General features: G+C 46.4%; 1 protein-coding gene across 1 annotated transcript in view; it reads right to left on the bottom strand.

Moving 5' to 3' along the window:
* LOC144753527 (guanylyl cyclase C-like) overlaps nucleotides 1-20,641 on the bottom strand; it is a 632,982-nt gene that overhangs the window by 131,283 nt on the left and 481,058 nt on the right. Inside the window, exons 21-22 of the mRNA XM_078641183.1 lie at nucleotides 15,256-15,402; nucleotides 13,564-13,756 (exon numbers count right to left, since the gene is read on the bottom strand). Of these exons, the coding sequence (XP_078497309.1) occupies nucleotides 13,564-13,756; nucleotides 15,256-15,402 (340 nt within the window). The remainder of the gene's footprint in view (nucleotides 1-13,563; nucleotides 13,757-15,255; nucleotides 15,403-20,641) is intronic.

Here is a 20,641-nt window from a genome sequence, read left to right as displayed (position 1 = left end):
CTAGGGTCAAAATGTCTGTTTGCTGCATGCCCGCTGGGGCTTCAGTGACGTTAGTGATGATGACTGCGTCGTCGTCGTGAGAGTCTTCAGCAGCAGGAGTATACGCCACTTCTTGTTGAGCGTCATCATCACACTCCATAACTTTGAGAGTTTCGACGACCTTCCTTTTACGCTTAGCTACCTTTGTCAGATCATGGTGTGCCTCCTCAACCTCACACTCAGACGGCAGTGGTGCTGGTTCCCAAGTAAGATCCATATCATCAGAAGGAGGTGGGCTTGAAGAAGATGTAGACACCAACACCCTTGATCTTTTCCTTGCTCGGGATGTGGACGACAATGAATGATCATCAGGAGGAGTGGCTTCCTCGAATGATACCTCGGCTTGATTCTCGATTTCCAGATGTGCCCCTACTTCTGGAGGAACAACTATTGTGGCCACTTGTTGTGCCCCTCCATGCACCTCTGCTTGCTCCTCTCCTTGCGCCGCCTCTCCTTCCACATGTACTTGGGCTTGTACTTGCACATGTGATTGTTGTTGCGGCTGTGGTTGTTCAACACTCGTCAGATGAGTTACAACAACCTGTGTAGAGCTCCAAGAAGAACTGCAGAGCACTCGAGAAAACCTGGCGCAGAGACCCAACACCGGACAACATGACTGCCCTCAAGCTCGCCACCCGAAAACACCACCAGCTGATCCGCGCCACCAAGAAAACCGCATTCAAGGAACGACTGGACAACAACGCACACAACAGCAAGGAACTCTTCAACATCGTGAAAGAGCTCTCCAACCCCAACGCCGGAAACAACGACATCACCCCTTCGCAAGACCTCTGCAACTCCCTCGCCTCCTACTTCCACAACAAGATCGCGGACATACACAACAGCTTCAGCACTCAACCAACGCACGCCACGACCGAACCACCGCCCCCCACCACCACCCTCCGCGCCTGGACCCCGATCAGCACCGAAGACACCATCCGCACGATGAACTCCATCCACTCCGGATCTCCGACAGACCCCTGCCCTCACCACGTCGTCAACAAGGCCGACGCTGTCATCGCACCCCACCTGCGGGACATCATCAACACCTCCTTCAACACCGCCACCTTCCCGGAGAGCTGGAAGCACGCCGAACTCAGCGCTCTACTCAAGAAACCATCAGCAGACCCTACCGACCTCAAGAACTACCGCCCCATCTCGCTGCTCCCGTTTCCGGCCAAAGTCATCGAGAAGACCGTCAACAAGCAACTGGCCGCCTTCCTCGAGACGAACGGCTCCCTCTACCTCTCACAGTCTGGCTTCCGGGCCAACCACATCACCGAGACCACCCTGATCGCAGCTACAGATGACATCCGAGCCTTGCTCGACAACGGAGAAACAGCGGCCCTCATCCTCCTGGACCTCTCCGCGGCCTTCGACACTGTCTGCCACCGTACCCTAGTACAGCGCCTCCGCAACGTCGGAATCCAGGAGAAGGCACTGGAGTGGATCACCTCCTTCCTCGCCGGAAGGACACAGAGAGTCCCCCTCCCCCCGTTCAGATCGGAGGCCACCGAAGTCATCTGCGGCGTTCCTCAAGGCTCCTCGCTCAGCCCAACTCTCTTCAACGTCTACATGAGCCCCCTCGCAGACATCGCACGCCAGCACAACCTGAACATCATCTCCTACGCCGACGACACCCAGCTGATCCTCTCCCTCACCAACGACCCCGCCAGAGCCAACCTGCACGAAGGGATGACAGACGTAGCCAAATGGATGTCGAACAGCCGCCTGAAACTGAACTCGGACAAGACGGAAGTCCTCATCCTGGGATCCTCACCCTCCGCCTGGGACGACTCCTGGTGGCCCCCCGCCCTGGGCAGCGCACCCAAACCAACTGACCACGCACGCAACCTGGGCTTCATCCTGGACTCCACCCTCTCTATGACCAGACAAGTCAACGCCGTCTCCTCGTCGTGCTTCAACATCCTGCGAATACTACGCAAGATCTTCCGATGGATCCCCACCGAGACCAGGAAGACGGTCACCCAGGCCCTCGTCACCAGCCGTCTGGACTACCGTAACTCCCTCTACGCCGGAACCACCGCCAAACTCCAGAAGAAACTCCAGCGGATCCAGAACACCTCAGCACGACTCATCCTGGACATCCCCCGCCGCAGCCACATCTCCGGACACCTGAGAGACCTGCACTGGCTCCCGGTCAACAAGAGAATCACCTTCCGGCTCCTCACCCACGCACACAAAGCCCTACACAACCAAGGACCAGGATACCTCAACAGCCGCCTCAACTTCTACGCTCCCACGCGCCAGCTTCGATTGACCAGCCACGCCCTCGCCGCCGTCCCCCGCATCCGAAGAGCCACCACAGGAGGAAGGTCCTTCTCCTACCTGGCCGCCAAGACTTGGAACTCCCTTCCGACCCACCTCCGCCTGACCCAGGACCACCTCGCCTTCAGGAAGCAGCTCAAGACCTGGCTGTTCGAGCAGTAGCGGACCCCCCCCCCCCCGAGCGCCTTGAGACCCTCCGGGTGAGTAGTGCGCTATACAAATGCTCTGATTGATTGATTGATTGTGTTGATTCTTGAGGCACATTGCTGCTACTTTCTTGCGATGAGCCAACATCACTGGTCGATGGTGATTGAACAACTATACTGGCTGCCTCTGCAGCACTCAAGGGCTTGGACCTAAGTTGGCGTGGTTGTGGTGGTGGCACTGAGCCCAATGGAGCGGAGGTGCTGCTCCCAGCTTGGTCCCCAGCAGACCCCGCTGCTGCAGCTGGCGTACTTTTTTTTCCCCAAAAAATGTGGCGGTCGTCATCACACCAGTCTCCTTGGTAAGTGGCGCCACTTGCTTCTTCTGCTCCTTACTGGCAACTTTCTTGCTAGAGGAGCTACGGGCAACTTTTTTTGGGGCCATCTTCTTCAGATGTCAATCTGAACAGCAGGCCGCAGTTGCACAAGTTGCAGAGTTGTCTGTGGCCACACGTGACGTTGTGCTGCACACACCACAGCAGGACTTCTTCCTGGCACTGGTGGTTCTCTTGTGCACCTACAAGCAATGGAAGACAGAGGAACATCAGTTATACACCCCAAAAAGTCGAAAAAACACACAAAAATCATCACAATCCCAGCCCATCCATGGCCTCAATGGTGTTTAAATCCAAGAAGACACCCCACAGAAAGACTAGGCCCATGCAGCACTCACTACCCCTGGGTATAATGGATGAAAGCTAGGCAAAATAAGTGCAGGCCTCAGACACTGCCTCTCTTCAAAATTGGCCCCTTGCACCCCAAGCACATGTTGCCTGTACCAGCACTCAAGATGGCCACCACCACCCACATGGCCAGTCCAAATCAACAGTACACCCCAAAAAAACCGAAAAACACACAAAAAGCACCACAATCCAATGCCATCCAGGATGTTTACATTAAAAAGACCCCACAGGCAGACTCAGTCCATGCACCACTCACTACCCCTGGGCAAAAGGCCCCACCAGCAGCCCCAAAAAAACGACAAAAAACACAAAATTCAGCACAATCCCAGCCCATCCATGGCCTCAATGGCGTTTAAATTCAAGAAGACACCCCACAGAAAGACTAGGCCCATGCAACACTCACCACCCCTGGGCAAAGGGCCCCACCAGCAGCCCCAAAAAAACGACAAAAAACACAAAATTCATCACAATCCCAGCCCATCCATGGCCTCAATGATGTTTAAATTCAAGAAGACACCCCACACAAAGACTAGGCCCATGCAACACTCACCACCCCTGGGCAAAGGGCCCCACCAGCAGCCCCAAAAAATCGACAAAAAACACAAAATTCAGCACAATCCCAGCCCATCCATGGCCTCAATGGTGTTTAAATTCAAGAAGACACCCCACAGAAACACTAGGCCCATGCAGCACTCACTACCCCTGGGCATAATGGATGAAAGCTAGGCAAAATAAGTGCAGGCCTCAGACACTGCCTCTCTTCAAAATGGCCCCTTGCACCCCAAGCACATGTTGCCTGTACCAGCAGCACTCAAGATGGCCACCACCACCAACCACATGGCCAGTCCACATCAACAGTACACCCCAAAATAAAACGAAAAACACACAAAAATCACCACAATCCAATGCCATCCAGGATGTTTACATTAAAGAGAGTGAGACCCCACAAGCAGACTCAGTCCATGCACCACCACCCCTGGGCAAAGGGCCCCACCAGCAGCCCCAAAAAAACCACAAAAAACACAAAATTCAGCACAATCCCAGACCATCCATGGCCTGAATGGTGTTTAAATTCAAGAAGACACCCCACAGAAAGACTAGGCCCATGCAACACTCACTACCCCTGGGCAAAGGGCCCCACCAGCAGCCCCCAAAAAACGACAAAAAACACAAAATTCAGCACAATCCCAGCCCATCCATGGCCTCAATGATGTTTAAATTCAAGAAGACACCCCACACAAACACTAGGCCCATGCAACACTCACCACCCCTGGGCAAAGGGCCCCACCAGCAGCCCCAAAAAAATGACAAAAAACACATAATTCAGCACAATCCCAGCCCATCCATGGCCTGAATGGTGTTTAAATTCAAGAAGACACCCCACAGAAAGAGTAGGCCCATGCAACACTCACTACCCCTGGGCATAATGGATGAAAAGTAGGCAAAATAAGTGCAGGCCTCAGACACTGCCTCTCTTCAAAATGGCCCCTTGCACCCCAAGCACATGTTGCCTGTACCAGCACTCAAGATGGCCACCACCACCACCCACATGGCCAGTCCAAATCAACAGTACACCCCAAAAAAAAACGAAAAACACACAAAAATCAGCACAATCCCAGCCCATCCATGGCCTGAATGGTGTTTAAATTCAAGAAGACACCCCACGGAAAGATTAGGCCCATGCAACACTCACTACCCCTGGGCATAATGGATGAAAAGTAGGCAAAATAAGTGCAGGCCTCAGACACTGCCTCTCTTCAAAATGGCCCCTTGCACCCCAAGCACATGTTGCCTGTACCAGCACTCAAGAGGGCCACCACCACCACCCACATGGCCAGTCCAAATCAACAGTACACCCCAAAAAAAACGAAAATCACACAAAAATCACCACAATCCAATGCCATCCAGGATGTTTACATTAAAGAGAGTGAGACCCCACAGGCAGACTCAGTCCATGCACCACTCACTACCCCTGGGCAAAAGGCCCCAACAGCAGCCCAAAAAAAACGACAAAAAACACAAAATTCAGCACAATCCCAGCCCATCCATGGCCTCAATGGTGTTTAAATTCAAAAAGACACCCCACAGAAAGACTAGGCCCATGCAACACTCACCACCCCTGGGCAAAGGGCCCCAACAGCAGCCCCAAAAAAACCGACAAAAAACACAAAATTCAGCACAATCCCAGCCCATCCATGGCCTCAATGGTGTTTAAATTCAAGAAGACACCCCACAGAAACACTAGGCCCATGCACCACTCACTACCCCTGGGCATAATGGATGAAAGCTAGGCAAAATAAGTGCAGGCCTCAGACACTGCCTCTCTTCAAAATGGCCCCTTGCACCCCAAGCACATGTTGCCTGTACCAGCACTCAAGATGGCCACCATCACCCACATGGCCAGTCCAAATCAACAGTACACCCCCAAAAAAAAACAAAAAACACACAAAAAGCACCACAATCCAATGCCATCCAGGATGTTTATATTAAAAAGACCCCACAGGCAGACTCAGTCCATGCACCACTCACTACCCCTGGGCAAAAGGCCCCAACAGCAGCCCCAAAAAATCAACAAAAACACAAAATTCAGCACAATCCCAGCCCATCCATGGCCTCAATGTTTAAATTCAACAAAACAGTTGTATCATGCACCCATAACCAACCCTGGTCCTACTGGATACTGTGGCTACCCACAATATATTTTATTTAATTTTCTGAAAAAGTTCCAAAATTGTAGTTGCAGCAACTGTAATGCCCCAAACAAACTTACTTGTGAAAGTTGATTTCTAATCCAAAAGTGATCCAAAGAAAGTCAAAAAGGCCTCAAATCCAAATATCCAGCAGCACCCACAAAAAGTAATCCTTCCAGGTCAAGGTCCAAATGAAAGTGACCAGCACATGAAGAAAGCACTGGGAGGAGCCTGCTGGACAGGAACAAGAAGTTGGAGACTGTGGGGCACTTCCTTCCCCCCCCCCCCAAAATGGACTCCTTGCAAAAAAAAAGTGCATGCAAATGTCAACCTGAGGAGTGATTCTGATAAAAATCATCATTTTCTGAAGGTTTATGCTGTTTGCTGGTGGATTTCTTGTGCAGAATTGCAAAATCGCTATTTCGCGAGTGCGAGATTGTTCCTGCCCGCCGCACCTACGTGTTCGCAATTGCGAACTCTCGCGATGCGTGCTGTGCAAGGTAAGGTGGCAAGCCACGATTACGTATTCGCGGGCGCCAACTCCCGCGGGATCCCGCAGCAAGATCCAAAATGGTGCAGCACTCGCAAAATATCGAGCAAAACAACTCGGCAAACGCTGAATGACGGAGAGTGAACGCCGTGCGCCACGCCGCGCGCCGCAATATTGTATCACCAAGCAAAAAAATCCGCCGCGTGCGAATTGACGGATTTTCGGCAAATTCGCGAGAGTTCGCGGATTGCGAATTTACCGAAAATCCGCAAAATCCGCGAGCGGAACGAATTTTACGCCCATGCTTAATCCTCTATCCTAGGAACCCCATTCTGTGTTATAAGAATATAGTCTATTCGTGAATACGAGTCGTGAGAAGCGGAATAGAATGTATAATCTCTGTCTGTGGGATTCTGCAATCTCCACGCATCAATGAGATGGAAGCGCTTGCATAGGTTAATAAAAGCTTTATGTGATTTGCTCGGCCTGAATGGACATCGGGAGTCCCTATCTAGGATAGGGTCCATGGTAAAGTTGAAGTCCCCAGCTAAAATATGTACGGCCGACGTATGTCCTTTTTTAACGCAATTACGAACTTCAGATCAATCTGTTTTATTAATCATCATTTTTTAATGTATGGATTTTAATTAATGGATTTTTTCTCTTTTTAACATGATTGATATCTTTTTTATAAGCACACATTGTATATAGATTGTAGCATCTTATGGAAGGTTAAATGCTCCTTTTATTGTACATTGTCTTTTATGATCTTAATTGATCGAAATAAAGATTGACTTGACAATCTAAATGTTCGGGATCTATTTTATTGGCCTTTTATCAATAGGTAGCTGCACATGTCAAGTAAATTTTTCTGCTAGGAAAGCTCAGTTGATTAATGCAATCACTTGAGACTTTTCTGTGGGTTGCCATGGGGTCACTGATCAAAATCCTGACTGGCGTTTTGGGGAATAGTAACGTGTATTTTAAGTATTCTGAGGGCCCAGACTGTGACAGAGAGCACTGTAAAGATGTATGCCAGGTGTTTAAACAGTATATTACACACAGTAGAAGGTGGTCTGTCACAGTTTACATTTTTTATTGCATACAGTGTGAAACAAGATGCTTGCAGTATAATATAGGCTACCACAAAAAGTGCAGAAAGATCCAGGCCCAGATTTATCTTTTTTTTTTTTTTTAAACAAAGTTTTATAAGATGAGTGCATTACAGTACATTATCGAGCATAACACCACACACAGTTTTGTTGCAACAGAATGAGTCACATACCTGTAGGCATACCAAGCCTAATATTATTCTACCGTGTACAGCCTTTGAGGTACAATGCGGTATGGGTGTAGCTGACATCCATTCAAATAGTACTGTGTCCGCATGCCGCTTTGCATTCGATTTTTAGAGAAAAAAAAAGAAAACAAGAACCAACAACCACCCCCTCCCGCCGCCCCCCCCCCCCCGAGGCTCAGTGAATAAGTAAGCATACAACATTATACATAGTCCATGTCCTAGTTTCCTGCCCTAGTGTCTGCCTGCCAGCTATGCACTTTCCCACCTGTGACCCATCAATCAGAAATCCTGGGCCTAGGTTGTAGGGCCTGCCTGACTACATACTTGCGCGTTGAGGTAGATGTGGAGTTCAGAACGGGTGATTCTATTAATAAGGACAATAGTTAATTTTTGTCGCCAAACCCATTGAGATCCATATTAGCACTACTATACTATGTTTTCGAAAGGCCCAGTCTGGTGACTTGAGAGGAGGTGAGAAATACTAAGCATATTCCTTATATCGGCGATATGTTATATATGTCACAATCCACGGTGGTGGTTTGCCTTCACTATCAGACACATCTCCTTGAGAGTGGCAATCATAGCATATCATCATGTTGGTCTACTGCATAGTTTAGAACGGTCCCTCTCTGCAGCTGAGTAACAAAGCATTTACTATTGCCAATATTCTTGTTGTCGACCAGTTCAAGGAGGCATTACTTTCTCAACCAAAACCTAGTCTGGCTATCTTAGTAGATCTGGTGTTTCCTTAAAAAATATGGGTGCCCGCAAAAATGTGTGCAGCTTTGTGTCACTTGCGTGACATAGCCCCGGTATGAAATCTTAGAAAATCAGGCTCTATATCTGGTACTTGGAAATGAATCTAAAGAGGAGCAGTTATCTTAACTCCAACACTGCGACCGTCAGTGAAGAATCATTAAAGGGCCAAAATCAGCAGGCCAATAGGAGGGGTTTCAAAAAAGTCCAAACTTCCCGCCAACAACCAGGATCTATGTCCTCTCTGTGTTAAGCTTTAGCCAGTGGTGGTTCATCTAGTCCCTAACCTTCAGCAAACACTCCAGGAGAAAGTGGTCATTGTAAGAGCCACCAGAAAGCCTCAACAAAGTCTGAGTGTTCTCCCTGTAAAATGAGGATTTTAGGCCACATGAACAGATCAGGGCCTTAAAAAACAAAGTGATGGGGGGAATGCTTGTATTAATCTCAGCCACTGGCGATTGCTTAAGCCACAGTCCCATCCATTATTTTTCTCTCACCATGCCACCTCATTTTAGATCCAGCCATATGCAAATTAGTCCGGACCTTGCTCCAATGGGAACAGTCCAGCCCGAACAGCAGGGATAGGTCCTCCCTGAGCCAGAGCACAAGCAACCCAAAACCGGTTTCAACATAGTTAGGGCTCATTAGCCAAGTATAGCTTGGTCCCAGTGGCACAGTGAGCACAGGACTCACATCTGGGACAGATTGTTGCATACTTTTGGCTAATGCATAATTTTTATACATTTAAGAGTCTTTAAATTCTAAGATGATTACTTCTTTTAAAAATACCTCTCCTTCAAATTCTCTATCAGTGTTAATTGTGTAAGAATAGGCCCTTTCCAGCACTTGAACGAATGTAGGTATTAGTTTAAAATGTATTCTACTCAGGGAGAGGCTGAAGCTCAGCAGCCCTTCTAACCAGAACTGGCAAAGCCAATGTCTGCCTTAAAGCGGTTGAGTTACTTGCTTTGCTCATGCTCGTTGGCACTGCCATGACAATGCACGCATCAAAGCACTAGCACAAACCGGCAATTATAGAATAGGTTTTCAGTTAAAGAATTCAACACTTCTAAATACCCATATGTCAAATACCAAGCTGCCTAGTCTTGATTCCACCTCATGCCTCTTTTCCACCACCCCACAGTTACTCTCTCCTAATCTCACACTTGCTGGTTCTTTTTTATCCCTGTCTTTTCTCTTTGCCACTGTTTCCAACCTTTCCTTCGTCCTTTTTTCACCCTTTTCTGCCTCTCTCTCTTGCTGTGAGTCAATGTCTAATGATGAAAAATAAGTTCCAGTACACCAGCAACCGCCATCATAAATTAAGCATTGCACTAATTTATTTATTTATTTGTAAAGCTCCTGAATCACCCCCGAAAGGGTATCTCTGCGCTGTGGTGGTGCTGCAGCAGCCGTAAGACGGAAGATGTTAAAATAATGCAGTTTTAAGGAACCTTCTGAATTGGAGGTGATCAGAGCATTGCCGTAGATGCATAGGAAGCTAGGTGAAAGAAAGCTTTCCCACCCAGTCGCGAATTCTTGAACCGCGGTACGATAAGCAGAGATTTGGTACCTGAGCGGAGAGACCTGGAAGGTAGGTACTGGTTGAATTTTCTTGCAAGATAACTGGGGCCTTTGCCATTCAAGGCCTTGTGTACAATACAACAGATTTTACGTACCAGGAGCCAGTAAAGTTGTTGAAGGAGGGGAAGGGAAGCAGTTCTAGAGGGGGCGTTCATGACAAGGTGTGCTGAAGTATTTTGAACCACCTCTAGTCTGCTTAACGAGGCCTCATTAGCTGAGACCAGAAGAGCATTGCAGTAGGCCAAGCAGCTTAGTACTAATGCCTGGTTGAGAGTTTTCCATGTGGACATCGGGAGGAAGGTGAAAACTCGCCGTAGTAAGCCAAGTACATGAAAGCAGTAGGCAGCAGTGGTTGCAGTGTGCTCTTTCATGGTCAAATCCTGATGTAGGCGTATGCCGAGGTTCTCCATAGGCCACCAATCTGGAGACCACAGCAGTGTTGCATCTCCAAACAGCATAATCTCAGTCTTCCCTGAGTTTAGCTGGAGGAAATTGTTCCTCATCCAGCTAGCTATGGCTATCATACCTTCCGAGAAGGAAGACTGGGCATTAGAGGTGGATTTGTTGAATGAGAATAAAAGCTGAGTGTCGTCAGCGTATGAGATTGGTATGAAGCCTAATGTTCTGAGTACGTCCGCAAGAGGGGCCACATAAATATTGAATAAAGTGGGACTGAGACAGGAGCCCTGAGGTACTCCCTTAGTCAGTCCCATGGTGTTTGAGCGGAAGGGACCCATGTTAATAGTCTGAGTGCGGAGGGAGAGAAAACTCGCCATCCACCTGAGCGCCAGTCCTCGGAGTCCGATTTCTTTGAGTCTCCTGAGTAGGATCGGATGGGAGACCGTGTCGAAAGCAGCTGATAGATCCAGCAGCACGAGAAGTACTGCTTGTCCACAGTCCAGGGACTGGCTGATGTTGTCGCTAACAGCAATCAAAGCCGACACAGTGCTGTGGCTAGCCCTGAATACGGATTGCGATGAATCATGGCATCCCATGGATTTGACATGGTCAGATAGACGTTTGTTGATGTATTTTTCCAATATCTTACTCAGGAGGGGAAGAAGAGAGATAGGACGAAAATTGGATAAATCATCCATTGGGGCACTGATGTTCTTGTGGATAGGAATAACTTGTGCCGCCTTCCATTCCGCTGGGAGATGTCCCTCTCTCAATGAGAGATTGAGAATTGAGCAAATGTGCTGTGATAGGTGTTTGGAGAGCATAGTGGAAATTTTGGCTGGAATAATATCCAGCAGGGAACCTGATTTTACTGTAAATAACAGTGATTCCACCCCATTGTTGGTGAGAGGAGGGAAGTTTTCCAACAGCTGCGCCTTAATTATGGTGGAAGGACAACAGGATGCCAGAGCCTACTCCGGTTTCCCGGCTGCGATGATTTTATCATAGATCAGCTCAATTTTCTGTGTAAAGTGTGGTGCAATTCTGTCACAGAGTGCTTGAGAGGGAGCTTCCTCATTATTGCAGCCTTTTGGATTGGTAAAGGATTTAAGGATTTGGAATAAGACTTTAGGGGCTTTCCCTGCCTGACTGAGCTGTAGCGTGATATGAGCTCTATGAGTTATTTTTATATTTTTGGGGTATCGGGTCAGGGCAGTCTTATGTTTCTCTTCATCCTGGCCATTGTGGGAGCAGCGCCAGTGTCTTTCCAGAGTCTTACATCCCCGTTTTTCCATCCGTAGATCGGGCGAGAACAAGGTAGTCTGGGGCCGCCTAGGCATGCTAAGGTAATGTTTCAAAGGGGCTAAATAATCAATGGCTGTTTTTATAATGGAATTGTATCGAGCCAGGCATTCCTCTACATTATCATACTGCATGTTCCAAGAGGTTGGAATCATGTCCTGAAATAGGTTTGGGTGATTCTGTGCCATTCTCAGTGAAGATGTTGAGAAGCAGGCGGGGGTATATTGCCCCCCAGGGCCTAAAATATGGAGGTCAATTAGTGTGTGGTCCGTCCAAGTAAGTGGGCAAGGGGGTTCGCAGAGGAGATTGGGAGAATTGGTGAGGATCAAATCTAATATATGTCCTGCTATATGTGTGGGGCCATCATTGATCTTATCAAGTTTTAAGGCGTCTAGGTCAGCCAGGAGCATAGAGGCATCTTTATTAGTGGAGCACTCACTATGTACATTCAAATCTCCCAGAAGTAAGAAATTCTTGGTGGACATGTCATGAGGGGCTATTAATTCCATAAGCTGGAGCGAGAAATTGGAGATGGGGCCGGGAGGACGATAGACGAGAGCACCTTTCCAACTGTATTCTGATAGCAGGTCCATCCTGAAAACTAAGATTTCAATCTTTTCGTGGCACTGTTGCTCGAGTATTGAGACTTTAATGACATCTTTATGAATAATTGCTATCCCTCCACCCACTTTGGACTGTCTATCTAGCCTTTGGATGTGGTATCCCTCCGTGAGTGCCACTGCAATAGCAGGGGTGGAGCTAGGTTTGAGTCAGGTTTCCATCAGGAAACCTATATCCGGGTTCCAAGAGGAAAGTAGATCCCAGACCTCTACTGCATGCTTTGGTAAGGATCTAACACTACTTAAGAAACCCTTCCAACTGTGAGTAGGATTGCTCACAGGATGCTTTAAGGCAGTTTGGGAGTGGGTGGTTACTAGAGGGGGGGCTGTTCCCCTGGCCGTGGTCAGAGGCCCTGGGAGCACAGTACTTATGTTCCGGTCTTATGCTTTGGAACTGGCAAGACTACATGTGAAGGGCCCCTCCATAACCGGAGTACCCTAGATTGATCATGTTGGTTGGAAGAGCAGATCAACAGCTTGCCTCATCTGATATCGAGGAGATCCTGACTAGAATATGTACGTTTCTGTCTGATTTTCTGCTCGACTCCAGGACAGGCAGGGGGCCTGGCGACGGCTGGGCGCAGACGGGCGCAGACGGGCTTGACTTTGGCGCGCCTGATGCACGCAGGGGCTGCGCGTTGTGTGCAACATGTAGTTTTATAGTGGCAGTGAGAAGCTACTCCTCTGACCTCCCACGTAGCCTGGAAGTGCCCTACAATTGTTTCCGCTGTCTCCCTCCACGCAAACGGGAACTCCTGCGGTGGACCAGGGAGTAGTGCGGAATGCGAGAGATGCGGCCCAAGCAGTGGGAAAGAAACAGAGAGAAGAGGAATGTAGGGAAACAGTTAAACTGCTCTGAAGCATGCAAATAGTGCAAAGAGCGTTTTTAAAATAAAATTGACAGCCATGTTAGCAGCCTTACTCCAGTGCGTCCACTAATATCCAGATAAGTGGAGCATACCCACCAGGACTGGGAATCAGATCACCTTACTCATGCAATATATTAACAAGCAACAATTACTGAGAGGGGTGGTGCTCATGTCTGTGTAAAAGCTCACACAAGTGCCAGGTCAGGGTGATCCACTTTGGTTCCAGACTCAACTTTGGTGATTTCCAATGAACAAAGCTGAAACAATACTTTCGGGTCTTTTTGAAAAACTCACAAACACACACATACACACAAACACCCACCCTCATGCTGGCAGTACCTTGTAGACGTCATGGTGATCCAAGATGTAATCAAAGTTTTTGTAAACGCCGTTGAGCATGTCCACCACTTCCATGGGCATGCTGTACTTGCAGATAGTGGTGAAGCCCACAATGTCGCTGAAGTAAATGGTGACTTCCTCAAAGAGCTCTGGTTCCACCCTTCCCGTCTCCTTCAGAGACTTCACCACTGGCCTTCGGAATGCAAAACACAAAAAATCTTTGAGTGTGGTGCGGTCCAATATGCAAAGCAGTTTAAAAAGCAAGGATGGGTGAGAACTCCAAAAATGGAATGAGGAAAACATTGTCTGCAGTGAAGAACAATGCAGAATGTAATGCTGAACTATTTACAGAGGGCACGCAAAGCACTAGAACAGAACCTATGAGGGCTCATTATTACTACGTAGTTCAAATAACTCATGGTAGTGACATTAATTCTTCTGCAGGGTGAAGATTAACACACAATGTGAATGAATACTATTCTATATGGTGCCTTTATAAAAAAGAAATGAAAGAAAACTCTAATCGCCAGTAGACACTAAGGGCCTCATATACAATGAGACTGCGCCACGGGAGCATCACTTTTTGCTACACTCTGGTGGCGCAGGGGCCTGCTCCATATTTACCAGGCAGCACTATCCTACTTTGCTTGGCTTAATGCAGCCTTGTAAATATTGTTCCATTTAACACAGTTTTATGCGGTAAAGGGACGTGCAATGGGTGTTGCTATGGGCGTTCCCAGCAACATCCATGGCTTTTTGACACTGCCCCAAATTTACGAGGAATCGTACCTCTGAGGCAGCCCCAAAAACATACGCCTCCCCAGGGAAGGTGTAAGGGAGGCGCAAAGAGGAGAAATACCTATATTTCTCCTCATGTTTCCTTTTTCTATGTGTGCTGCATTCTACAGCACACATAGAAAGAGGAAAAAGCCTTTTGTGATTGCTTTTGTGCACAAAACAATCACCCCTGCAACACCATGGCGCAAAGGTTCCTGCGTTGGCGCATGGCTGCCAATTGTGCGCCATTGCAGGTTAAAAGGACAGGAATGGCCATATCTGATAGATATGGAACATTCCTGCCCTTTTCTTTTGCCGTAAGGCAGCGCAGCAGGAATGCCTGTGATTTTACCCTACTGTAAAATCTTATGAATAAGGCCCTAAGAAAGTAAATGTTCTGTACTTCCCTCACCGGCAGGTAACTTTCAGCTATGTCTCCAACAAGTGTCTTTACCATTGATGATCCTACTGAAGCAGTAGTTAATTTGTTCCTGGAACTGTATGTGGTGGACACAGCACCTTTCTATTGCGCCCAGGGACTTTATTTTCATCATCAGACATTGGCCCAGAACAAGAAAGAGAAAGGCAGAAAAGAGCAACAGTAGTAGAACTAGAAAGATCAGTAAAAGCGACAAAGGGAGAAAACAGAGAATAAAACAACCAGCAAAAGTGGGATAAAGAGACAGGATGTGTAGCATGGTGGTAGAAGTAGGCATGGGGTGGGTTCCTAAGAACATCTTTCAGCCCATGAACCAATTTATTTAAAAATTAGGCTCAGACTGATGGCGAGGGGAAAAAGATAAACTCTATTAACTCAGTAGGAGAAGGCAAAGCTTACACTGGGTGAAAGCTCCTGGTTAGGGGAGTCTTACATAAATGTATACCGTATATCATATGACAGACAGTTGAACCTACCCTGGAAGCAGCATGAAGTTCAGGCGGTCGGCGCGGTCCCTCTCCGCCTTGAACAGCTCAGTCCGCTCCTCCACCAGGTGCTCCAGGTTCCTGGAGTAGAGCTGCAGTCGTCTGATCAGGGTGTCCATGTAGCTCTCATTGGTCTGACTGCGGAGGTTACAGCAGATGTGAGATTATTTGGTAGCAAAGGGCACATGTAGGAGGCGCGTAGGACTAGTTGCTGATGTGTACCGCAAATTGGCGAAACCACTATGATACTCTCCTGGGTAAAGTAAAGCTGAGCTACTATACTTGTCAGGGAATCACCCAGAAAAATTCCATGCAGAAGCATGACCAGTGAGGTGCAGATATGTACCATTATGCGTTAAGAAAGATAAGGGTGTTGGGGTCTTTCTTGAGTTAAACAACAGTGAAAATCGTATTGAAAACGATGAGTTACCTACCAAAATGATCCACGAATATTTCACTGCAGGATGTATGCCAACGCATTCTGTGTGAAGGTATTTGTCCAATGGTGAAATTATGATGCTATTTTGCCCTTACCCCGTTATCTTTCTCTCTGCTGCTTAGCGCTCTTCAGTGTTGTTGTGGAAAAACAGTGTGGGGCATATTTACGAGGGCCTTGTGTCATGCTTGCATCATGCAACACTGTACATGCACAACACAATTCTCAAAGCGACATTTATGAAGCCACGCAAAGCCACTTTGCGTGGCTTCGAATGGCTTCTTAAATATGGAGTATGCAACGTAGCGCAAATCGATGTGTTGCATTACTCTGTGCAAGAGATGCGTTCCATGGGCGCTGCAGTTGGTGTTCCACACGCAAATACCATTTTCTTTACACATTCCCAGATTTACCAACCCTAATTATAGGCCTTCCCAGGGGAGGTGTAACGAGGAGAAATATATTTCTCCTCCTTTTTTCCTCTTTTTATGTCTGCTGCATTCTGTATGGACAGTATGGACAATAATATCACTAAGGGAGAGCTACCATATCTGACCTGAAAAAGATGCCCTTAACATAGGAACATTGTCTTACCCCATTCACATGTGCAACAGGTCAAGCTACAACCTGAGCAATGTTGCCATCTCTAGGGATTTGGAAGCACTGACCTACTGGAAAAAGAGAAGCAACATCTTTGGCCTCACTGTAATCAAAATAAATCGATCAGTAGGGTCTTGATACAACATCCCCAGATGTAGGGGTGTTTATTCCGCACCCGGGACTTAATCAGGAGTCCTATTGGGTACATGGTGCAGAATCTACGGGATACTGGTTTGAACCCTGGACCTCCCCTAACTAATGAAGAATTAACTGCTATACTGAAGATAGCTGGTAGTAAAGAGCCTTCTCATTATTTATCTCACAGAGTAGCAAAGTGTATGCACTGGCTGTGGATGCCAAAACTGTTTAGGGGACATAGGCTGGAGTAGACACGTAGATATCCAAAACAACCCCTTTACCTCTCTGATTGTTAGAGGAGGGAGTCTGTCTACATGGTATGTCATGGCACAGCAGCAGACTTGATGTAGGGATTCAATTTACAAGGGATGATCTTGAAACACCAAAACCTCCATATTGAAGGACGTGACTTCATCAGGAGGCTATGAATCCATTGCTGCTTCAATATAGAATGATATCTCTGCAAGAGAAACTATGACATCATTGCTGTCTTTATGTAGAAAGTGACATCTGCATGGGAGGGCATTGGACCACTACTTCCAGGGCATGGGAAAGGTTGTTTGTATTACAGGTCATCAGACCACTGCTGACTTGGAATAGATGTCTGCATGGGTAGTTGTGGCACCCCTTACTGGCTTGAAAGAGAAGGACTTCCCGATATGAGAGGGATGACACCCACAGTATTTGAATAGGAAGGCATGTCTGCATTGGATGCTATGGCTATCGCCTTTGCAAAGGAGGAAATGTCTACATGTGAAGCCATACCTACGGCATCCTGTGCAGAGGACAGCATGGCTTCATGCGAGGCCTTTACACTGATGTAGTCTCCATATTGGACATTTAGGTGGCATGGGTGGCAATGAACCACTGCAGACCTGGTGCAGGAAGTTCAGTCTGAAAAATCAGTCATGATGCCACTGTTCCACCAAGTTAGGAGATAGCTGCATTGAAGAAAGTGACACTACTACAGCATGGATAGCAAGCCGTCTGAATGAGAGGATCTTGACAATGATGTCACCTCAGCTTAGGAGGGCATATCAGCGTGGCAGTCCCATGACACCACTGCAACCTCTACATAAAAGATCATTGGCGGCTGGTGACATTTGAAAGTGGCAGTGCGAAAAAGTTTAGTATGACATTTATATAGTGAGCGACGCGAGCAAGCTTAATGGACAAACGTGGGGTCCAGGCTGGGTCCTACTCCAAAGAAAAAATTGAAAAAAAGATTTGCAAATAGTGCATTTTAAAGCAAATTAATTTAGTGATAAAGCAAGGCTTATAAAGCAGTGGGAATGTATAGTCTTGAAATATTAAACACATTTAAAACTGCCCTGTATTTTACTGCATTAATATGTTCAACAGTTACTGTGATGTGCAAATTGTACAATGCAACAACTTCAGCCTTTTAAAGTGTGTGCTTGCCCAGTGTCTTGCAATGCATGCAGCATCAGCTTTGGAAGAAAATGCTATAAGCAGGCTTTGGGAAAGATCAGACTCACAGCTGCTGGTTGCAATCAGCCATATAGAAATATGTGACGAAAGGTCTTCAAGCAGGATCACAAATGTGGGGGCTCTCTAAAAGGGAACATGTAAAATACATTTCTGTGATTACCATAGTGTGCTACTCAACCAGTATTTTGGTGGTTTCTCACTGAGATGTAATTACATTCAGATATATAACACATATAACACAACTGACCTACACCTAAAACCTGTCAGTACGATTGGTTTTGTCAGTGGTTGTTAGCTGTTTAAGATAAATGAGTGACAACAAGGATTTGTAATAAATAATTAACCTTCAAAATGTGTAATTTCTGAAATTTCAATAGTATTGAGGCTTGTGGAAGGAGTTTTGGCCTTCTGTTATGTGAATTTTATATTAGATGTATATGTCCTTTTTCTCTGCACATCTTCAACCACCTCTCTTTCCTCTTCAGCACCCTCATTTCACTCTTTCCCAAATGCACTACCTCACATCTCGCTCACTTCACCACTTCCAAACATACACTGCACTCACTCACTCACATTAAAGCTATTTATTTCCCTTTGCTTTTGCCCTGTAAATATTTTGCAATCTGTGCACCCCATCACACACATTTTCACAGCATTGCAATTACAGCTGGAATACGATGACATGACCATCGTTGTGTGTGCTCTGCGGAGAGGCAAATCTACTGAGAAGCATTTTGATTTGACTTCAGCGCCAGCGTCAGCATCAGAGCTCGCAATCAAAGCCCCTCATAAACACCTGGCACGGCTCAAAGTATGAACGGAAAAATACAGAAACAACATGATTAAATAGCTAACTCTTTAGGAAGGCAAGATTAAGTAAAACTTGAAAAAAAGAGGAACTAAACTGTTCACATGCATTTCCTTAACATTTTTAACACTCACTCACTGTTCATAAATCAATCCATGTTTTTGGCATTAATGTCATCGAGGACATGAAGATAGGGCCAGTTTTAATGTTATACAGCAGATAACTATCTACTGTGAGCACATATCTCTCGCTTTGTGCTTGTCTCGGATATTTGGATCAACTTCACAAGGGAACAGGGGCCAGATGTACGACCATTTGTTGCGCTTGCAAATGGGAAATCGTCCCATTTGCAACCGCAAAATAAGTCTGCCCTATTTTGCGACCTCTTACTGACTCGCAAAATAGTGTTTGCGACTTGCTATTAGGAAGGGGCATGCTAAAGGCGTCCCTTCCTAATTGCAACTCACACTTCAATGTAAGATTGTTTTGCGGCCAAAAACACTCACAGTTTACCACCCATTTCAAATGGGGACCCCTTCCCCTTTGAGACTGCCATTGAAAATATTTTTTAAGAGCAGGCAGTGATCTCATGATGAGAAGCATAAATGAGGCGTTTAACGATATAGCTGTGGTTTACGAAGAGTGCTATCTGGGCATCTTGTAATTTGGTGTTATTTCACATATAACATACATTCTGAGTCCCAGAATATCTGGGTGCAGATCTACAAAGATTTGAGGAAATGCAGCAAGAAAACTAGCTGTGTTGTCTTAAATGGAGAGGGCAGGAATGCCCCATAACAAAAACAATCCTCTGAGGGATTTTCCTCTTTCTATGTGTGCTGCAGAAATGCCTCAGGGCTGAATGCAGCACACTAGAAAGATTAAATAATGAGGAAAGATAATTCTCCTTGTTACACTTCTCTTGGGAAGGAGTAGAACTTTGATGCATTCCCAGGTTTACCAGTGTTAGTTAATCTGGGAATGCGCCAAAATACATGGGTGGATGTGTGTCAACCCCCATGCTCCACCAATGGAAAGATTTCCCAGCACAGAATAATGCAAGGCAGTGACTTGCGCTGCCTCGTTTACACCAGATTTACAATACCATGCAGAGCCACGCGAGGTCGCTCGGTGTGGCATAGTAAATCTGATTTAAGAGCTGGTGTTGCCTTGCACTCCCTTGCATGTCACAAGGGAAACACAAGCTCTTAATAAATTGGGCCCAAGATTTTATCAGGTGATGGAAAAACAGATCCCTAATCCAGGGCACTTGTAAATTGTAATCACCAATTTACAAGGGTTTGTCTGCCATGAAAGCTGTAGCACCACTTCTGCCTCGACTCAGACAATGATGTCTGAATGGGAGGCGTAACATTCCTACCACCTCGACTCAGAAGGATATTCCCCCTGCTGTTAAACATGGGGGGAAATAATTTAGAAAACCAACATTCTTGTCACAAGTGATCCCTGTCCAACACTTTCCTGCTGCATCATTAAAAATAGCAATCTGATTGTTACACCACAGAAGAGGCTGTTTGTGAAGTATGAACTAAAACATTGTAATGTTGAGGGGTGCTTCATTGAAGACCATGGAGTGAAAAAAGACCAATTATGGCAGGTATATGTAATCTGCTTCAGCCTTCTAATGCTTGTCTTTCTGTTTCTTCCTTTTTAGTTTATACCATTCTACCATTAGTGGGTGGAAATATATAATTGCATTTTTTTTTTATTCTTTATTGACAAGCAGGTCAAGGTGATCAACAAATACAATTTTAACAAAACATATAATATAAAATAACGGTACAGATCAAAATTACAAATAAAGTAATGCCAGACTCTTTGCATTACACATCCTTCAAATGTAGCCATAAGACAGAACAGAGAGCAAATGGATAAATGATATATAATCCTGTATCAACAATGACAAAATGGAAAAACACAGA

This window comes from Lissotriton helveticus, chromosome 1_1 (genome assembly GCF_964261635.1).
Source record: "Lissotriton helveticus chromosome 1_1, aLisHel1.1, whole genome shotgun sequence".
Classification (NCBI taxonomy): domain Eukaryota; kingdom Metazoa; phylum Chordata; class Amphibia; order Caudata; family Salamandridae; genus Lissotriton; species Lissotriton helveticus.
This window is presented reverse-complemented; position numbering and strand designations above follow the sequence as displayed.